The sequence below is a fragment of the Scyliorhinus torazame genome, chromosome 20 (genome assembly GCF_047496885.1).
Source record: "Scyliorhinus torazame isolate Kashiwa2021f chromosome 20, sScyTor2.1, whole genome shotgun sequence".
NCBI lineage: Eukaryota > Metazoa > Chordata > Chondrichthyes > Carcharhiniformes > Scyliorhinidae > Scyliorhinus > Scyliorhinus torazame.
Genome location: NC_092726.1, coordinates 2,667,061 through 2,687,644, shown reverse-complemented (window position 1 = coordinate 2,687,644; position 20,584 = coordinate 2,667,061). Strand labels below are relative to the sequence as shown.

Genomic DNA, 20,584 nt, shown 5'->3' with positions numbered 1-20,584 from the left:
AGCGTCTGCCCATACGCCTCCCTCCAACTCCCCGCCAAGCTCCTCCTCCCACTTGAGTCTCAGTTCCTCGGTCCCTGTGTCCTCCGCTCCCATAAGCTACTTATAAATATCCGAGATGCTCCCCTCTCCTACCTCTCCCCTGGAAACTACCCTGTCCTGGATCCCCCTTGGTGGAAGGCGTGGAGAGGACGGGACCTGTCTACGTACGAAATCCCGCAGCTGCAAGTACCGAAAGTCATTTCCCCTTGCCAGCCGAACTTCTCCTCCAGCGCCCTCATGCTCGCGAAGCTCCCTTCCAGGAACAAGTCGCCCATCCTTCCCACCCCCGCCCTCCGCCACGCTCGAAACCCGCCGTCCATCTTCCCCGGGACAAATCGGTGGTTGTCGCATATTGGGGACCAGACCGATGCTCCCACTTCCCCCACGTGCTTCCTCCATTGGCCCCAAATCCGCAGAGCCGCCACCACTATAGGGCTGGTGGGGTACCTGGCTGGCGGGAGCGGCAGAGGAGCCGTGACCAGGGCTGCCAAGCTGGTGCCCCTGCACGAAGCAGCCTCCACCCGCTCCCAAACCGACCCCGTACCCACCATCCATTTCCTTATCATGGCTATGTTAGCCGCCCAGTAGTAGTTGCTGAGGTTTGGCAACACCAGTCCCCCCTCGCTACGGTTCCGCTCCAGCATCCCCATCTTTAGCCGCGGGGACTTCCCCGCCCAAACAAATCCCAGGATGATTTTATTGATCCTTTTAAAGAAGGAGCGCGGAATGAAAATAGGGAGACACTGAAAAATAAACCGGAATCTCGGGAGGATCGGCATCTTCACCGTCTGTACTCTCCCCACTAGTGACAGCGGGAGCGCATCCCATCCCCGGAACTCGCTCCTCATTTGCTCCACCAGCCTAGACAAGTTCAACTTATGTATCCTGCCCCAGTCCCGCGCCACTTGTATCCCTAAATACCTAAAACTTTCCCCAACCAGCCTAAACGGCAGCTCCCTCAGCCTATTCTCCAGACCCCTCGCCTGCACCACAAACATCTCGCTCTTTGCCATGTTCAACTTGTACCCCGAAAACCGGCCAAATTCCCCTCGGATTTCCATAACCCTGTCCATCCCTGCCACTGGATTCGACACGTACAAAAGCAGGTCATCCGCGTAGAGCGAGACCTTGGGCGGGATTCTCCCCTGCCTGGCGGGCGGGGGGTCCCGGCGTGATGGAGTGACGGGAACCACTCCGGCCTCGGGCCGCCCCAAAGGTGCGGAGGTCTCCGCACCTTTAGGGGCCAAGCCCTCACCTTGAGGGGCTCGGCCCGAGCCGGAGTGGTTCCCGCTCCGCCGGCTGGCGAGAAAGGCCTTTGGCGCCATGGCAGCCGGCGGCGAAAGGTCTTCGCCGGGCGACACGGGTCCGCACATGTGCAGGAGCGTCAGCGGCTGCTGACGTCATCCCCGCGCATGCGCAGGGGAGGGGGTCTCTTCCACCTTCACCACAGTGAAGACCATGGCGAAGGTGGAAGAAAAAGAGTTCCCCCACGGCACAGGCCTGCCAGCTGATCATTGGGCCCCGATCACGGGCCAGATCGCCCCGCGCCCCCCCCCCCCCCAGGACCCCGGAGCCCGCCCGCGCCGCCGAATCTCTGGTGGCGGAGACTTCGGGACACGGCGGGGGCTGGATTCACGCCAGCCCCCGGGCGATTCTCCGACCCGGCGGGGGGTCGGAGAACCCCGCCCCTTGTGTTCTACCCCCCCCCCCCCCCCGACCATTCCCTTCCATCCCTTTGCCGCTCTCAGCAATCGCCAGCGGTTCTATGGCCAACGCAAACAGCAATGGAGAGAGGGGGCATCCCTGTCTTCTCCCACATTATAGTCGAAAATACTCAGATGTTGTCCGGTTCGTCCTTACACTAGCCTCCGGGGCCTGATGTAGCAGTCTAACCCAGTCCACAAAGCCTTCCCCAAACCCAAACCATCCCAGCACCTCCCATAAATAGTCCCACTCCACTCAAACGCCTTTTCGGCATCCATTGCCACCACTACCTCCACCTCTCTGCCCTCCGGGGGCATCCTAATCACATTGAGCAGCCGTCTTAGGTTGGCTGCCAACTGCCTGCCCTTTACAAACCCCGTCTGGTCCTCCACAATCATGTCCGGTACACAGTCTTCGACTCTGGACGCCAGGATCTTGGCCAGTAGTTTAGTGTCCACATTAATCAAGGAGATTGGCCGATAGGACCCACAGGCTTCCGGATCTTTATCCCGTTTTAATATCAGCGAGATGGTGGCTTGCGACATCGTCGGGGGTAACACCACATTGTCCCTCGGCTCGTTAAACACCCTAACCAGCACCGGCCCCACTATCCCCGAGAACCTTTTGTAGAACTCCACTGGATACCCGTCCGTCCCCGGGGCTTTACCCGACTGCACGGCCTTCAGGCCCCCCATTACTTCTTCAGCCCTAATCGGGGCCTCCAGCCCCTCTACCTGCCCACCTTTGGGAAGGTCAGCCCATCTAAGAAGCGCCTCATCCCCTCCGGCCCCGTGGGGGGTTCCGAGGTATACAGCTTGCTGTAAAAGTCCCTGAATACCCTGTTCAATCCTGCCGGGTCTCCAACCCGGTTCCCTGCCCCGTCCACTACCGTCCCTATTCCCCTGGCCGCCTCCCTCTTCCTAAGTTGCTGTGCAAGCATTCTGCTGGCTTTCTCCCCACACTCATACACCGCACCCCTCGCCTTTCTGAGCTGCTCTACGGCCTTCCCAGTGGATAGCGCCTCCAGCTCCACCTGCAATCTCCGTCATTTACTAAGTAACTCTGCCCTTGGGGGCTCCGCATATTCACTATCCGTCCGTATCATCTCCTGAACCTGTCTGTCCATCTCCGCCCTGTCCGTTCTGTCCCTCTGGGCTCGGATTGAGATCAGTTCCCCTCTCACCACTGCCTTCAGCGCCTCCCAGAGCACCGCTGCTAAGACTTCCCCTGTATCGTAGTTCTGCATGCATTTCCCCACTCTCACACACACACCCTCATCTGCCAACAATCCCATCTCTAACCTCCACTGTGGGCGCTGGTAACTTTCTTTGCGGACCTGCAGGTCGCCCCAATGTGGAGCATGGTCCGAAATCGTGATTGCCGAGTATGCTGTATCCCTCACCCCCTCCAAAAAGTCCCTACTCATAATAAAGAAGTCAATACGAGAATAAACCTTGTGAACATGTGAGTAGAACGAGAACTCCTTCCCCGTCGGCCGACTGATTCTCCAGGGGTCTACCCCCACCATTTGTTCCATGAACCCCCTCAGTTTCCTTGCCATTACCGGGACCCTGCCCGTTCTGGAGCACGACCGATCCAGGTCGGGATCAAGGACTGTCTTGAAGTCCCCACCCATAATCAGCTTCTGTGAATCCAAGTCGGGGATTTTCCCCAGCAGCCTTTTGATGAAATCTGCATCATCCCAGTTTGGCGCGTAAACATTCACTTGGACCACCCTCACCCCCGCAAGCTTCCCCCGGACCATGAGAAATCTCCCACCCCCATCCGCAACTGTGCTGTCCCCCTCAAACTGAACCCGTTTGTTAATCATGATCGCGACCCCTCTGGTCTTAGCGTCAAGCCCCGAGTGGAAGACCTGGCTAACCCAGCCCTTCCGTAATCTAATCTGGCCCGCCACTCTCAAATGTGACTCCTGCAGCAACATTACATTCGCCTTCAGAGCCCGTAAGTGCGCGAACACACGTGTCCTCTTGGCCGGCCCGTTTAACCCTCGAACATTCCAGGTGATCAGCCTGGTTGGAGGGCACCCTGCCCCCCCCCCCCCCCACCCCCACCCCCGCGCCGATCAGCCATCCCCCTTCTCTTGGGCCCACCCCCTGCCCATGTGCTGCGCCTCCCCCGGTCCGCCTCTTGGCAGCTCCCACCCCCGACCTCTTCCCTGTCACCTGGTTCAGTTCCCTCCCTCGTCAGCAGATCATCCCCCCCCCCTCAGCAACAACCCCCTGTAACCTAACCCCTGCCATACATTGGCTTTATACACCCCCCCACCTCGCTCCCGTGGACTAGCTCAAAGCAGCTAGCCTGGTGACTCTCAACTCCGGTGCTGCCATGTCTCCCACCTATCCCCCCCCCCCACAACCACCACCACCACCACCATCATCAACACCACTTCCCCAGAACAGCCCAGTTCGAGCAATCGCTCTGGGATCGAAACCGAGAGAAAACAAAGAACAGAGCTCGCCCCCACAATAGCGTAATTCAAACTGTGTAATGAGGTGGGCGCTACCACCCATCCCCCTCCCAACATTACCAGAAAAATAGCAAAAAGAACCCGTACCGCCCCCCAGCGCCCAATAACTTCACCTTTAACTATCACTTTGGCTTTAACTTTAAAACTTTCAAACCGGTAAAAACAAACACAAGGACACCCCGAATGTTAAGTGAAAGAACTTGCCGACCGACATCGCTAACACATAGGGCAATCCACAAACACAGGCAAACATCCCTTGAAACTCTAACTTGAGTCCATGGGTCCTCAGTTCGGCACAGTCCATGCCCCTTAGCGAAGTCCATCGCTTCCTCCGGGTCGTCAAAATAATGCTGCTGTTCCCGGTCTGTGACCCAAAGCCGGGCCGGAAAACGTAGCCCCAACTTGACCTTTTTAAACAGGATCTCTTTAATTTGTCTGTAGGCCGCCCTCCTTCTGGCCAGCTCCTGGCTCAGATCCTGATCGATGCGCCGGACACTGTTGTTCCATCAGCAGCTCTTCGTGTTCTTGGCCCACTGTAGGACCCGCTCCTTGTCCACGAACCTATGGAACCACCACCGCCCCCCCCCCCCCCTCACGGCTGCCTCGCCGGCACTCTGTGTGCCCTGTCCAGCTCCAACGGACGCGGGAAGAAATCCTCCCCCACCAGCTTCTGCAGCATGTCTGCCACATGCGCCGTGGATCCGCTCCCCGGCCCCCTCCGGGAGACCACTGATTCGCAGATTCTGCCGGCGAGACCTATTTTCCAGGTCCTCCAGCCTGTCCATCAGCCTGGATTGTTGCTCCTTCAACTTTCTAATTTCCGCGTCCGCTACCGTTTGGAAATCCGCCTGCTCCTCCGCTGTCTTCTCCAACGCCTGGACCTTCTTATCCTGGGCATCCAGCCTTTGGTCCAGTCGCTCCACCGCTTTCTGAAGCGGTTCCAAATTATCCCGCTTCAGCGCTGCAAAGCTCTCCTTCATGACCGTCAGCATGTTGTCCAGCGCTGTCTGGACCGTCCGGTCCGTGGTCCGTTCGGCGGCCATCTTTCCTCCCACTTGAACTTCCACACCACCTTTGTTCAGCCCCTTCTTCGCCTGTTTACGCTCCCTTCTACTCCTTAAGTCCACACAACTCTGTGTGGACCCAGATCTACAGTGCTGTTGTTTTCCCCTCCAGCACTCAAAAGTTCGAAAACGTCGGGGGAAAAGGTCTAAACGTCTGACCGGAGCGAGGGACACCAAATGCGCGACTTACTCCCTCATCGCCACCACCGGAAGCCTCGTGTCTTCAGGTTAACGGGTCCCTGACGGTGCCCCTTCGCTTTGAGAGAGGAGTGCGTCAGGGCTGCCACTTGTCTGACCAACTCTATTCTCTCTGCGTGGAGCCTTTCCTGCGCCTCCTGCGGAGGAGGTTGTCGGTGCTGCTTCTGTGCGGGCCGGGCGTTGGGCTTACGGCTTACGCTGATGACGTGCTCCTCCTGTTCACTGACCCTGCTGACCTGCGGAGGATGTGACAGTGCCAGGCTGGGATCAACTGGGCCAAATGTCCCGTCTTCCTGGTCGGTCCGCGGCAGATGGACTCCGTCCCAGAGGAACTCGGGCCTTTCATCTGGAGCAGGACCAGCCTCCTCTATTTGGGAGTCCATCTTTGGCCAGCTGAGGAATCCTGGCCGGCGAACTGGCAGGAGCTGGAGACCAAGCTGGCGACGCATTTCTTCCGCCAGGTGCACGGCCTGAATTATGACGGGCAGCTCCTGTTCAGAGATCTGCAAGGTCTTCGTTACCCTCTGCAGGCGCTGCCCGTCATTTCCCAGGACCTGCTCAAAGTCTGGAACATGGTCGCCTCGCGCCGCAGCTCCCCCCCGTCAGGAGTGTGGCTGTCGTCAGGGAGCCGCTGCTCAGGAATCCGCACCTTCACCAATACCATTTCGAGTGGCTGCCGGGGTGACCGGGATCGGGGACGTGCCGGGTGGGGGAGGAGCGAGCCGTGGCTGCCGGGGTGACCGGGATCGGGGACGTGCCGGGTGGGGGAGGAGCGAGCCGTGGCTGCCGGGGTGACCGGGATCGGGGACGTGCCGGGTGGGGGAGGAGCGAGCCGTGGCTGCCGGGGTGACCGGGATCGGGGACGTGCCGGGTGGGGGAGGAGCGAGCCGTGGCTGCCGGGGTGACCGGGATCGGGGACGTGCCGGGTGGGGGAGGAGCGAGCCGTGGCTGCCGGGGTGACCGGGATCGGGGACGTGCCGGGTGGGGGAGGAGCGAGCCGTGGCTGCCGGGGTGACCGGGATCGGGGACGTGCCGGGTGGGGGAGGAGCGAGCCGTGGCTGCCGGGGTGACCGGGATCGGGGACGTGCCGGGTGGGGGAGGAGCGAGCCGTGGCTGCCGGGGTGACCGGGATCGGGGACGTGCCGGGTGGGGGAGGAGCGAGCCGTGGCTGCCGGGGTGACCGGGATCGGGGACGTGCCGGGTGGGGGAGGAGCGAGCCGTGGCTGCCGGGGTGACCGGGATCGGGGACGTGCCGGGTGGGGGAGGAGCGAGCCGTGGCTGCCGGGGTGACCGGGATCGGGGACGTGCCGGGTGGGGGAGGAGCGACCCGTGGCTGCCGGGGTGACCGGGATCGGGGACGTGCCGGGTGGGGGAGGAGCGAGCCGTGGCTGCCGGGGTGACCGGGATCGGGGACGTGCCGGGTGGGGGAGGAGCGAGCCGTGGCTGCCGGGGTGACCGGGATCGGGGACGTGCCGGGTGGGGGAGGAGCGAGCCGTGGCTGCCGGGGTGACCGGGATCGGGGACGTGCCGGGTGGGGGAGGAGCGACCCGTGGCTGCCGGGGTGACCGGGATCGGGGACGTGCCGGGTGGGGGAGGAGCGAGCCGTGGCTGCCGGGGTGACCGGGATCGGGGACGTGCCGGGTGGGGGAGGAGCGAGCCGTGGCTGCCGGGGTGACCGGGATCGGGGACGTGCCGGGTGGGGGAGGAGCGAGCCGTGGCTGCCGGGGTGACCGGGATCGGGGACGTGCCGGGTGGGGGAGGAGCGAGCCGTGGCTGCCGGGGTGACCGGGATCGGGGACGTGCCGGGTGGGGGAGGAGCGAGCCGTGGCTGCCGGGGTGACCGGGATCGGGGACGTGCCGGGTGGGGGAGGAGCGAGCCGTGGCTGCCGGGGTGACCGGGATCGGGGACGTGCCGGGTGGGGGAGGAGCGAGCCGTGGCTGCCGGGGTGACCGGGATTGGGGATGTGCCGGGTAGCGGTGGCGTGGGCTGGATGACACCCCACGAGTTAGCACAACGTGCGGCAGTGGATGTCCGGCTTGCGGCCAACGCAAGATGCTTGTGCACAGATCTGGTGGCATTGTGGAACGGAGGATGCACAGGTGTGTGGTGGTATCCCGTCTGGGTGAACCCCTGCCCGGACGGAATTCCACATTGGCCCCGGGCCCCGGAACCTCCCTCGGGGGCTGGCCCACAATCCGAGCCGCCTCACGGAAATGCCCTCTGTGCCTGGGGTGGAGAGTGCAGCAGTGCTGTACAATCACCGATTGCACCGGTTCACGGACTCCCACCGCGCCTGCCATTTTTGTGGCCTTGTGGAGTCCGTGGACTATGTCTATGTTACGTGTTTTAGGCTGCACTCTCTTTTCAGTTTTCTGACCAGTCCATTGAGGTTTTGTTTACACTTCAGCCCCACGCTCCTAATCTACTGTCACCCGGAGAGTGCGGAGAGGGGCGGAGAAGGCGGAGGACCTCCCTGTGAACCTGCTCCTGGGCCTGGCGAAGCGCACCATTTCTAGGTCCAGGCAGCGGGCAACCAAGGGGGTGGTCCAGCCACACTGTCTGCCCCTCTTCCGCGGCTACATTCGCGGCGGGTGACCCTGGAAAGGGAGCGAGTGGTGTCCACGGGCCTCCGGTGCCCGGTGGGTACAGCAGGGGTTGGGGGGCTTTATTGACCTCTTTAATTGCACTCTTATTTGATGTTTTTAAGTTTACCGTTGATCTTTGTTACGTTCGGGCCGTGCCCCTAACAGGAGCGCCACTTTTTGGTTTGTCCCAAACTTTGTTTCCTTTCTTCTGTTTGGTTGACCTCAAAGGAGTGGTCAATCTTTATGGATTGTGGGGGGTGAGACCCACGCAGACACGGGGAGAATGTGCAAACTGCACGCGGACAGTGACCCGGGGCTGGGATCAAACCCGGGTCCTCGGCGCGGTGAGGCAAACCACCGTGCTGTCTCTCATTGGATCTTAATTGGAGAATTGAGCACAGAATCTAGACCGATACTCCCAGCACCAATCCTGAGGGAGTGCTGATTTCCGGATGTGCCCTATCCTGGATAAGAGTTTAACTGAAGCCCTGTCCTGCAAATGTGTGTCAAAGATCCCACAGCCACTCATTGAAGAAGAGCAAGGGACTTCGACCCAATGTTTATTCCTAAATTAGCATCTCCAAAAAAAACAATCAGGTGCCTTATCTCATTGCTATTTATGGAATCTTACTGTGCCCAGAATAACTGTCAAGTTTCCTATATTACAACAATATTTCAAAAGGACTTCAAGTGGCTCTAAATTACTTTCGGATCTGATGAGTTGATGAAAGACTCGGAATGCAAGTTCTTTCTTTAGTCGGTCCGTGGTGTGCAGTGAAATGGTTAAAAATGAATTGCCTTTAATTGGGATTGATTGACAGAATCACTTCCACCTGACGAGCAGCTTTATCTGGAAAACGCTGAGGGTGAGTCTGATTCTGCTTTTTCCTGTCTCTGCTGGAGTTGGTGGTTTGAGTCCTTGCGGTGAGTCACAGTGTTGGTCAGTAATGTGTGGAGCCTGTTTGTGCTGCTTTCTAATGCAGCTCCATTGAGAGCTGTTGACAAGAGGTGAGCTGTGAAGACCTGTCATATCTTCTGAGAAATGGTGCTCCAAAAGAAACTGTTTCCTGTGGGTGTAATACTGGGGCTTGGGGTGGATTTTATTTATTTTTTGGGTCTACAGATTTGAGAGAATTTATTCTTTGCCCCAATTTCACTGGGACGGTGATTGGGAGGGAGGGGGGTTGAAGAGTAGAGCTCTTCACTTGGCAAGTTTAACTACTTAAACATCTCTTGTATTTTCATTATGTTTGATACAACATACTCTTTGTATTTTTTTTAAACCAAGTCGCTGGTTAGGCCAGCATTTATTGTCCATCCCAAACTTTCCTTGAGGTGGTGGTGGTGAGCTGCCTTCTTGACCCGCTGCAGTCCCTGAGGTGTAGGTACACCCACAGTGCTGTTAGGGAGGGAGTTCCAGGATGTTGCCCCAGCGACAGTGAAGGAACGGACGATATATTTCCAAGTCAGGGTGGTGAGAGGAGGGGAACCTCCAGGTGGTGGGGTTCCCAGGTGTCTGCTGCTCTTGTCCTTCCAGATGGTAATGGTCGTGGGTTTGGAAGGTGCTGTCTTAAGGAACCTTTGAGTTCCTGCAGTGCATCTTGTAGATGATACACACACTGCCATTGTTCATTGATTTTTTTTTTTGGGGGATAAATTTAGAGTACCCAATTGTTTGTTTTTTCAATTAAGGGGCACTTCAGCGTGGCCAGTCCACCTAACCTGCACATCTTTGGGTTGTGGAGGGTGAAACCCACGCAAACACCAGGAGAATGTGCAAACTCCACACGGGCAGTGACCCAGGGCTGGGATTGGAACCTGGGTCCTCAAGTGCTGCAGTCCCAGTGCTAACCACTGTGCAGCATGCAGCCAACACTGTTCATTGATGTTGGGGGGAGTGAATGTTGTGGAAGGGGGAAACTATCAAGCGGGGCTGCTTTGTCCTGGATGGTGTCGAGCTTCTTGAGTGTTTTTGGAGCTGCACTCATCCAGGCAAGTGGGGAGTATTCCATCACACTCCTGACTTGTGCCTTGTAGATGGTGGACAGGCTTTGGGGGGTCAGGAGGATTGTCACTGCAGGATTCTGAGCCTCTGACTTGCTCTGGTAGCCACAGTATTTGTCTGGCTAGTCAAGCCAATGTTAACCCCATAGCTGATAGAGGGAGCTTGTGATGGACATGCCATTGAATGCTCTCTTGTTGGAGATAGTCATTACCTGCACTGTGTGGTGTGATTGTTAATTGCCACTTGTCAGCCCGAGCCTGGATATTGTCCAGGTCTTGCTGCATTTGGACATGGACTGCTTCATTATCTGAGTGCAAATGACCCTTAATATTGTGCAAGTGTCCCTACTTAAGTCCATATGATGGTGGGAAAGTCATTGATGAAGCAGCTGATGATGGTTGGAACTAGGACACTACCCTGAGTAACTTCTGTATGGATATCCTGGAACTGAGATGATTGACCTCCAAACATCACCATCATATTCCTTTTGAACTAGGTATGACTCCACTAGTGAAGGATTATCCCTCCCTGATTCCCAATCCCTTTTTTCAGGCTACTTGATGCCACATTCAAATGCTGTCTTGATGTTGAGGACAGTGGCACTCCTCGCCTTGGCAGTTCAGCTCTTCTGTCCAGTTTGAACCAAGGTTGTAATGTGGAGTGTTTCTTCCATTTCTCTTCCTGATGTCTTTGTTTGTGATGAGGTCACACCCGAGATGCTGCCCCATCAGTTTCTCATGTAAATGCTGACTTTGTTCAGTCGCCCAAGAAATTCCTGATGCCAGGAATCTCTTATTGTCACAAGTAGGCTTCAATGAAGTTCCTGTGAAAAGCCCCTAGTCGTCACATTCCGGCCCCTGTTCGGGGAGGCTGGAACGGGAATTGAACCCGTGCTGCTGGTCTTGTTCTGCATTACAAGCCAGCTGTTCAGCCCACTGTGCTAAACCAGCCTCTCCAAGGTGGGCTGTTGGGTATGGGATGGTTGGAAGGGTGTTGGCCAACAAATTGATGGGTTTTGGGTTAGGGTGTGTGGAGAGGGAGGGGCCTGAACTCTGGTTTGGTGGAAATGTTGGGTTCCTGGAGCTGGGGGGTGGGAAGAGGAGATTGTGAAAACCTTCCCTTTCTGCTCCTCTGATTGGGTCATTCTTGGGCCTAGTGTGAAATTAGCCTTTTCCCCTTTGGTTAAGTTCAAATTGAAGGATTTTATTTTGTGTCACAGAACGCTGAAGAATGACTTCAAACAAAAACAGCAAACCGGACATGACCGTTGCCGTATTGTGGAGTAAGGAACATCACACTTTAATCAGTCCCATCAATTTTTGTTACTTTTTGGTTACTGATTTGACCTCTTTGATGAAATGCACATGTTTAGGATTTATCTTGCGACAATAATTCCATAATAGTTTGTGGACAAAGTCCTTTGTCATCAAGACTTTTATCAATTTGACCTCGGGACTTAACAAAGCGTTTCACAGCCAATCAAGTACTTTGGTGAAGTGTGTCCCTAACCAGTTGCATCCTGCAAAACCTCCCATTCCCCCTCCCCAGTCTATACCGTGTACTGGACAGTCCATGGTTTAGCTATGGATTGAGGGGTTGACTCTGACCATGAAGTGATTGGGAAGGGTGTTGAGGTTGTAGTGAGAATGTGACCTTTCATGTTGGGAGCATGATTCCTGTGTTCCGATTGCCAGATGAAGCTCTCTAAATTGTCAACTTGACACATGGTAGGACGGCACAGTGACGCACTGGTTAGCACTGCTGCCTACGGCGCTGAGGACCTGGATTCGAATCCCGGCCCTGGGCCACTGTCCATGTGGAGTTTGCACATTCTCCCCGTGTCTGCGTGGGTCTCGCCCCCACAACCCAAAGATGTGCAGGGTCGGTGGATTGGCCGCGCTAAATTGCCCCTTGATTGGGAAAAAATAATAATTGGGTACTCTAAATTTTTTTTTTTTTAAGAAAAACAAAAAAACTTGACGCATGTTGAATGACAACAAAATTGTGACCAGTGGACTTTCCCATCGAACCCGCCTGTTTGGTCATCACCCTCCAAATGTGTCTGCCTGCTGCCCTCTGATCTCTCCTCCTGAAACCTCTTGGGAATTCTCCAAATCCCAGGAGTTGCTACATGGCTGTGAAGTTCTTGGTGGCAAGAATCCTGCTGGCCAACAATGGCTGCAGTTTAGTGAGCTGTTTTTGATGGTTTTTGTTTCTTTTGGAGGAATAATGACGCTGTACCTCGATTGTTGAATTCATTGCAGGCTGTGAGTTGAATGCGGGTCAGACCACACAGAAGTTTCAAATTTCAGACGATGAGATCTGGGAACATCAGCTGGCTTTGAAGACGGTGAGCAGATGCGTGTTACTCTTCCTTGACTTTCATTTCGCTCTCGACATCTTGGGAGGCATTCATTGTCCCAGGGTGAACACAGCAATCTGACCAAAAGTATCACCTTGGGAGGGATGCTTACCAGCTCTGGTCAGAGTACCATAATCCCTACAGTGCAGAAGGTGGCCATAGGCCCATTGAGTCTGCACCAGCGCTCTGAAAGAGCAGCCTACCTTGGTCCACTCCCCCACCCTATCCCTGTAACCCCACCTAATCTGCACATCTCTACACACGAGGGGCAATTAGCATGGCCAATCCACCTCTCCTGAGCATCTTTGGATTGTGGGTGGAAATCTGCACAGACACGAGAACCACTGGAGCTTTAGTCAAAACAACCCTGCCCAGTGTAAGAACATTTCGCCACTGCCCCCACTGGCAGTGTGGGCAGCATGGTAACATAGTGGTTAGCATAGTTGCTTCACAGCTCCAGGGTCCCAGGTTCGATTCCTGGCTTAGGTCACTGTGCGGAGTCTGCACGTCCTCCCAGTGTCTGCGTGGGTTTCCTCCCACCTAAAGATGTGCAGGTTAGGTGGATTGGCCATGTTAAATTGCCCTTCATGTCCAAAAAGGTGGGGTGGGGTTACTGGGTTATGGGGGTAAGGTGGAGGTGTGGGCTTGGTTACGGTGCTCTTTCCAAGGGCCGGTGCAGACCCGATGGGCCGAAATGGCCTCCTTCTGCACTGTCGAGATTCTATGAGTCAGTGTTTGTAATAGCATGGAAAGTGAAGTCTCTGTGATTCTCTACCCAGACTCCTGAAAATTAACCTTGGATACTGGAGTTTAAAAACCATCCCACGGTTAGATGGTTTTGAGTGGGGTGTGTAACAGGGCGGTGCAGTGGTTAGCACTGCTGCCTCACTGCACCGAGATCCCAGGTTCGATCCCGGCTCTGGGTCACTGTGGAGTTTGCTCATTCTCCCCGTGTCTGCGTGGGTTTCACCCCCACAACCCAAAGATATGCAGGGTAGGTGGATTGGCCACGCTAAATTGCCCTTTAATTTGAAAAACAATAAGTGTGGTGTGGGCCCGGGAGCTTCGGGCATCAGTATAACGCTGGCAGAGTGCAGACATCATCTGTGGGGTTTTGAGGAAATCCTCCATGTTTCTGCTTTGTTTTGAGATGGGAATGATTTGTACAAGATCAGAATGTTTCTCCATCGTGGCCCTGAATTATATCTACTTGGGCAAGGTTAAAGGGCCTTTTGGTGCCTTCTGGGAATATTGGCTCGGTCAGAGTGACGCGCCAGCATTCTTGAAGCCTGGGTTAAGTGGCCAGCGTGTCTATTTGGTCATGTTGGTTCACAGACAGATGTCAACCCAAAATGCCAGAAGAGCACTTTGGTCTTTAAATAGTGTGGGAAATTTTGCACACCTGCACCACAGCAAGCATAATGGGCCTTGCCTTAACATTCCCATCAAAAAGACAGCACCCCTGGTAGCGCAGCAGCCCCTCGGCACTGCACTGGACTGTTAGCTGAGATCATGTTAGAACCTGTGGCCTGTCGCACAGCTTGTGGAATGTAATGATTTTTCAGCTGTCCAGAGACACTGGTAACTCCAGAGGGGGGGTATCAAATGTAGAAATTGACTGTTCACGGTCATTTTTGCTGCATAAAACTGGTTACTGTGGGATGCAATGCAGGCAGAGTAGTGACCGTTAGTGTGGCAGGTCACTCTACTCTGAATTAACGGTGTTCAGGCACATAAAATACTAAAAGGGATTGGTAAAGCAAACGTAGACCAAATATTCCCCCCTGTGGGGCAATCTAGAACGGGTGGTCACTGCTACAGGCCGCGAGGCGATGATGTAAAACTGAGCTGAGGGGGAACTATTTCTCGCAGAGGGTGATGAGTTTGTGGAACTCGCTGCCCCACAGTGCGGTGGAATCTGGGTCATTAAAATGGTTTCAAGAGGGAGATAGATATATTTCTGATTTTTAAAAACAAACCAGATTAGAGAGATGGGGAACAGGCGGGAGGTGGATTTGAGACCAGGAAGAGATCAGCCAGGATCTGATTGAATGGCAGGGCAGGCTCGAGGGGTGGAATTGCCCACTTCTGCCCCAAAGTCCCATGTTCCCATATGTTGAGTAAATTTCTACAAATGAAGGGAAAGACTAACCGATCTTTCTCCTTGGTAAGACCACCCTGAGACTATCTTCAGAGTGAGGCACATCCAGAACATGTGGCTGAGCTTTTCAGTTATGTCAAGTTAACCAATTGCTTTTGTTCTAGATGACTGTCTAATGTTCAGTATCTGGCTATTTGACTTCTAGATATGTTTGGGAGTTGGTGCAAAGGATGAGCTGAACATTGTGGAAATAGTACCAGAGAATGAGGGTGCGGCCGTTCCTATTGCTGCATTGCAGCTTTCCATCCTGCCAATGGTTAGTCACTTGCAGTGTTTCTGTTGGCACATCGCTGCCCACATTCCCATCTTCAGTGGGGTTTCCAACCACTTGGTGATGGTGGCACCTTTGCTGATAGTTACTGCGACCTTTTCTCTCTCTGCTGCTTTGCTCCTGCCTTCAGTTCTGAGTGTTGCGAGTTTAGAATTGTATTTTGCAGCATGTGAATATTGTACATAATCCTGATTTCTTCCCAGACCACCATCTCTGGCATTGAGCTGACTCCTCCAGTTACTTTCCGATTGAAGAGTGGATCTGGGCCTGTGTATGTGACTGGTCAAAACCTGGTCTGTAAGTAGGAGGCAGTTTCTTTCTCCCAATTCTATTTTTAATAACTCGAGGGGTTGAGTTTTTCACCCCTGCGTATGAGCACCTGATTGGGGAGCAGGAATAGACCATTCAGCCCCTCTAGGGTGATCGGATTGTGGCCTCAACTTCATATTGTGCCAATCACTGACAACATTTGACTCCCTCATCAATCAATAATCCAGCTTCCAAAAACAACCAATGCCCCACCTCCACTAGAGGAGAGTACCACAAACTTGCAGCCCTTTGAGAGGAAACTATCTTCATCTGAAAATGGAAGGCCTCTTATTCTCGATCTATTTCCCCAAGCTCTTGTCTTTCCCACAAGGGCAAACCTCCTTTCAGCATCCACCCTATCGGGTCGGCTCTCCTCAGGAGCTTGTATTCTTTTTCTTTTTTTTGAATTTCGAGTGTCCAATTCTTTTTTCCAATTAAGGGGCAATTTAGCATGGCTAGACACCTACTCTGCACATCTTTAGGTTGTGGGGGTGAGACCCACGCAGAGAATCTGCTCCACACGGACAGCTACCCAGGGCCAGGATTGAACCCGGGTCCTCTGAGTCGTGAGGCAGCAGTGCGCCACCACTCCTCCGGAACTTGTGTTTCAATAAAATGTCCCCTCTCATTCTTCAGTTCAATATAAAAGCCCAACCTGGGTCGGCACGGTGGTGCAGCGGTTAGCACTGCTGCCTCACAGTGCAGATGATCTGGGTTCGATCCCGGCCCCGGGTCACTGTCCTTGTGGAGTTTGCACATTCTCCCCGTGTCTGCGTGGGACTCGGCCCCACAACCCAAAAGAGTTGTGCAGGGTAAGTGAATTGTCCGCGCTAAATTGCCCCTTGATTGGGAAAAAAAATAATTGGGTACTCTTAATTTAAGGCACAACCTTTCCTCATTCCCACTTCACCTCCGGAATCGGTTGAATGATCCTACATGGGTCCTGGTGCCCCTAAAAGTGGCCAGTTTTTAACTTGACCTGGTTGGTGACCATCAATACACTAACCAAAAGTGGATTTCCAGCCAAGGTAATCTGCTTGGGTGTCATTATTCAACATTTTTGGTGTTCAGTGGCCTTTTGCAAGTCCTTGAGCGAGAGGTGGAGAGGTTTACTCGATATAAAAATAGTATCAGGAGAGAGTTTCAGTTTTACTCTGAAGCGTCATTGATCTGAAACATGCACGGTTTGTGCAGATGTTGCCTGTCCTGTGTGCAGTATTTCCCTTTTCACTTCCAACGTCCAACATCTGGCCTCCTTGCATTCCTGCTCTGCATTTCTTTGTTTGTCCACCCAACCTTGTCCCCTGGTCTGCATTGGAAGTGTCTTGGTGTCAAAAGGGTTGCATGGCCGTCAGTTTGATTGCACATAAAGCCCAAGCTAGTCTCTTGGTCAAGTACCTGAAGGTTCTTGCTCTCCGGGATGATTCCTGTAATTCCATTGACTCCCTATACCAGGCACAAGAGGTTGAAACAATATCCAGTGTTGCTGGGGGAGGATAAAGTTGATCTGCCCTCGAGCCAGCCATGTCCTGATGGATGGTGGGATGACTGTGTTTTGTTAACTAGAACGAATGCACTTGGATTGCTGGCTCAGTCATTCCTAATTGAAGGGTCTGGCAATTGAATGAAATTCCTCCTTTGAATCTCTAGTAGAGGATTATTCATGGGATGATGAAGAGGAGGACATGGTTGAAGAGGAGGAAGAGGAAGAGGAGGAGGTGGAAACCCCCCCCAAGCCAGCAAAAAGGTCTGCCACCACCAAGAAAGCCGGGCTTTCGAAGGTAGCTGCTCTCCGTGTTTTGGGAAAATCTCGTCCATTTCTAAAACCCTTTGAGCTTGTGTTCTCATTCTCTAATCACTCTCTCTCTCTCTCTCTCTCTCCCTCTCCCTCTCCCTCTCTCCCTCTCTCTCCTTTTTTAGAAGAAGAAGATGGAAGCTGAAAAGACAGAGTAAGTGACTGGTTTATTAACACTGATGACACATCTGAGTACTTGCATGCTGACTTGTGACTTTTGTTTTCAGAGATGACTCCGATGAGCAGCTGCCAGTTAAAAAGGTAGGTTCTCCCTCCTGTCTCAAATGAAATCCAATGTTTTGCTTTGTGAAACTACTTTGTTATCCTTGTTTCTCCAGCTCTGGTTACTTGTACGGTCATGTCTCAATCTCCTTGCCTTGTTCAGTGAAAAACCAATTGAACTGTCCAAACACGGGGGCAGTTTGTTGAATATCTGGAAGTTCTCTGCACCCTGTCCACATTTGGTGAATTAGATGTGCTCTTTAATCAATCTGAACATCCAGTGGATTATATGGACAGTATGCTGAGTGTAGAATGTAGGCAGACCGAATGAAGGAATCTGCTGACCTTCACAGAAGGCCTGTGCGGATCCTGGACATTGCTGTATGAGGAAGCTTGCTCCCTTGGACTAGATCTAGCTAATTAACTGCATGACTACCTTTCTGCTTCAACATAATAAAATGGGGTGGAAGGCAGCCATTTTGCCCAAGCAGCTAATGCTCAGATACTGAAGCAATGTCCATATTCCAGCTTGAGCTGGAAAGAAGCCAGGTACATTGTCTCAAGTACTAGGCAATGATCATTTCCAAAAAATAATCTAACCATCGCCACTTGACATTCAATGGCACTACCATTGCTGAATTCCCACAATCAAAATCCTTCACCATAAACTGAATTGGAGGGGCAGCATGGTGCAGTGGTTAGCATTGCTGCCTCACGGCGCTGAGGTCCCAGGTTCGATCCTGGCTCTGGGTCACTGTCCGTGCGGAGTTTGCACATTCTCCTCGTGTTTGTGGCTTTCGCCCCACAACCCAAAGATATGCAGGGTAGGTGGATTGGCCACGCTAAATTGCTCAAATTGTTAGTCTAAATTTATTTTAAAATTTTAAAAAATGAACCGAATTGGATCCGCCGTATAAATATGGTTGTTCCGCGAGCAGGTCAGAGGCTGGGAATTCTGGACGAGTAACTCCATTCCAGACTCCAAAGCATAGCCAACAATCCGCAAGGTTCAAGTCAGCGTCCGGACAAAGCAGCTGACCTGTCGGGGACCTTATCCGCCACCTTCAACATCCATTGCCTCCACCAATGTACAGTGGTAGCAGTGTGTAACACCACCAAGATGCATTGCAGTAACTCGCCAAGGCTCCTTCAACAGGACCTTACAAACCTACAACCTCTGCCACCTAGAAGGACAAGAGCAGCATAGGAATACCAAGCGCCACATCATCCTTCACCTTTTGTTGGATTACAATTCTGGAACTTGATGTGGTTGTGCTGACACCAGACGGTTAGTGTCCACCACCTTACCAGAACTCTTTATGACCGAGCTGGAGGGGGGGTCTTCAGTTTACCCTACCTGGAATTTTGCAGCCTCTTTGTTTATCTCCTGCCACTGTCTCAAAACCGAGTCCTTTCTTTCCCATGCTTGTTTGGAGAAATACCTTGGTGCGTGCTTACCTGTTGTAATGTGACCTGTCAGTACGTTGAGAGCAAAGGATTGTGGCAAATCCCCAGGACATCCCTGAGTCTGTTTGTGGTGCTTTAACCCCTGCTATTGGATACTGTTGTTCTCAAGCTTCTGTTTAAAATCTTATTCTTGAACCATTTGGTAAACTCCAAGCCTCAGGGATGTGCCTTATTGGCAATTAGCCTTCTGGCTGTCGCCTACTGTGTGCAGCATGAACTTCATACTACTTTTAATGCCCTAGGGAAAAGAGGTCAGCAAAGTGAGGAGTGTAGCTACGAAGAAGTAAAGACTTGTTGGAGAGCACAAAGGAAGTGTTGAAAGGTAAGGATTGGTCTTTTCTAGGGGAGGATCGATTAATGGGACGTCTGTTCATGGAGTCTCTTGGAAGAGTTTGGGAGGGTCACGGAAAGAACCTATATTTGAACTGTTCAATGTCTCTCTGCTCCCTTTGGTTTTTGGTGCTTATTATACTGGGTCAAACGTAAAGCTGAGCTAAGAAGCTGCTCGTTGTGTAAAATCATTGGGCATTGGAAGCTGTGCTGAAATCATGTTTTGCCCCTGCAGTGTTGCACGCTGTTTGCCGTGATCTGCTGTGTTGAAGCCATTACCGTGGTCCCTAGAGTCCCTCCATTCCCAATGCAAGAATGGTCAAATTGAGCTTCGTTCTGGGCAAGCTTGGGATTGATTGCCCTACTTGAGGCAGGCCGGCCAAAAGAGGCTTTATTTCACATCCAAGTGGATGTACACGGGTCCAAGGATCCACCATTTTGACATTACTACTGCCCAATGTTTGCTCTCGGGCAGCCAGGAGACCACTTTGTCTTCAAGCTGCTGAGACCTCCATCCATTCATTCCGAGAAGAATCAAAACTTGGATTGGTGGACTGAACCGTCCCCTGGCACAACGGCACACGAGAGAATGCCACAACCCCACAAGGTGAAATTGAGGCAGGTTTTTAAAGAGCATCTTAATGGAGGAAAGCATGGTAGAATGAGAGGAGGAATAGCCTAGACAGCTGAAGGTATGGCCACCAGCAATTCTGATGGATGGACAATGTAGTGACATCATGGTGGTTGTAATTCACCGACTGACCACTAGGAGTCTCATAAGTGAATGTTGGAGTCGGGTGACCTCAGACGGATTAGGGAGATGAGAGGTGTTGCTACTGTTATTCATCTGTTTTGTATACAGTTGAGCCACGGTTAGTGTTAAATCATTTATAGCTTTTGCTGCAAGTGTTCTTGTAACATGAATCAGGCCCTCCGACAAGAACATTACAGACAAGAGGCCAGACTCAGACCAGTGCTGACATCTACAAGTAAAAACTGGAACCTTCCTGTGTGGCGTTTGCACATTCTCCCCATGTCTGCGTGGGTGTCACCCCCACAACCCAAAGATGTGCAGGGTAGGTGGATTGGCCACGCTAAATTGCCCCTTTATTGGGGGGAAAGTAAAATAATTGGGTACTCTAAATTTATTTTTAAAATGTCAAACTGGAACCTTCATAATTGACACTTGAAAGCTCAGACTGTACAATATTGAATTCCTCCCAAATCCTGAGCATATATCGCATGAATTGCTGAATAACTTATCTTTTCCATGACTTGCACTACAATATTTAATTTAAGAATATTTTATTTTCTCCCCCTCAGGTAAACAACAAAGCCCAGAGGAAGGACTTTAAACTTATTTTTGTAAAACGTTTGAATAAAATTTATTGGAATAAAGGTCACACTTTGCTACATCTGTGTCTCATAGTCTGTCTGTCGTGGCCATGGGGGCAAACAAAACTTCTGACCGGGGGGGGGGGGGGGGGCGGTGGCGGTAATCCAGCTCTAGGCGAGACCACTGAAGGAGTGCAGCCAATGAGGGTGGGACAGAGGAGGTGGGCAGTAAATGAAATTTTGCT

At 53.0% G+C, this 20,584-nt stretch overlaps 1 protein-coding gene across 2 annotated transcripts; it reads left to right on the top strand.

The window, feature by feature from the left end:
* Positions 1-8,980: 8,980 nt before the first annotated feature.
* Positions 8,981-20,419, top strand: LOC140396724 (nucleoplasmin-like). Of its 2 annotated transcripts, none has more exons than XM_072485470.1 (10): positions 8,981-9,006; positions 11,307-11,369; positions 12,352-12,437; positions 14,756-14,866; positions 15,085-15,178; positions 16,841-16,971; positions 17,111-17,139; positions 17,213-17,246; positions 18,917-18,996; positions 20,328-20,419. In XM_072485470.1, the coding sequence occupies exons 2-9, from the start codon at positions 11,318-11,320 to the stop codon at positions 18,959-18,961; spliced, it is 582 nt and encodes a 193-aa protein (XP_072341571.1). In that variant the 5' UTR covers positions 8,981-9,006; positions 11,307-11,317; the 3' UTR covers positions 18,962-18,996; positions 20,328-20,419. The 2 variants fall into 2 exon arrangements, with proteins under 2 accessions (XP_072341571.1, XP_072341572.1); XM_072485471.1 differs by lacking the exon at positions 8,981-9,006 and adding an exon at positions 9,073-9,090.
* Positions 20,420-20,584: the final 165 nt, after the last annotated feature.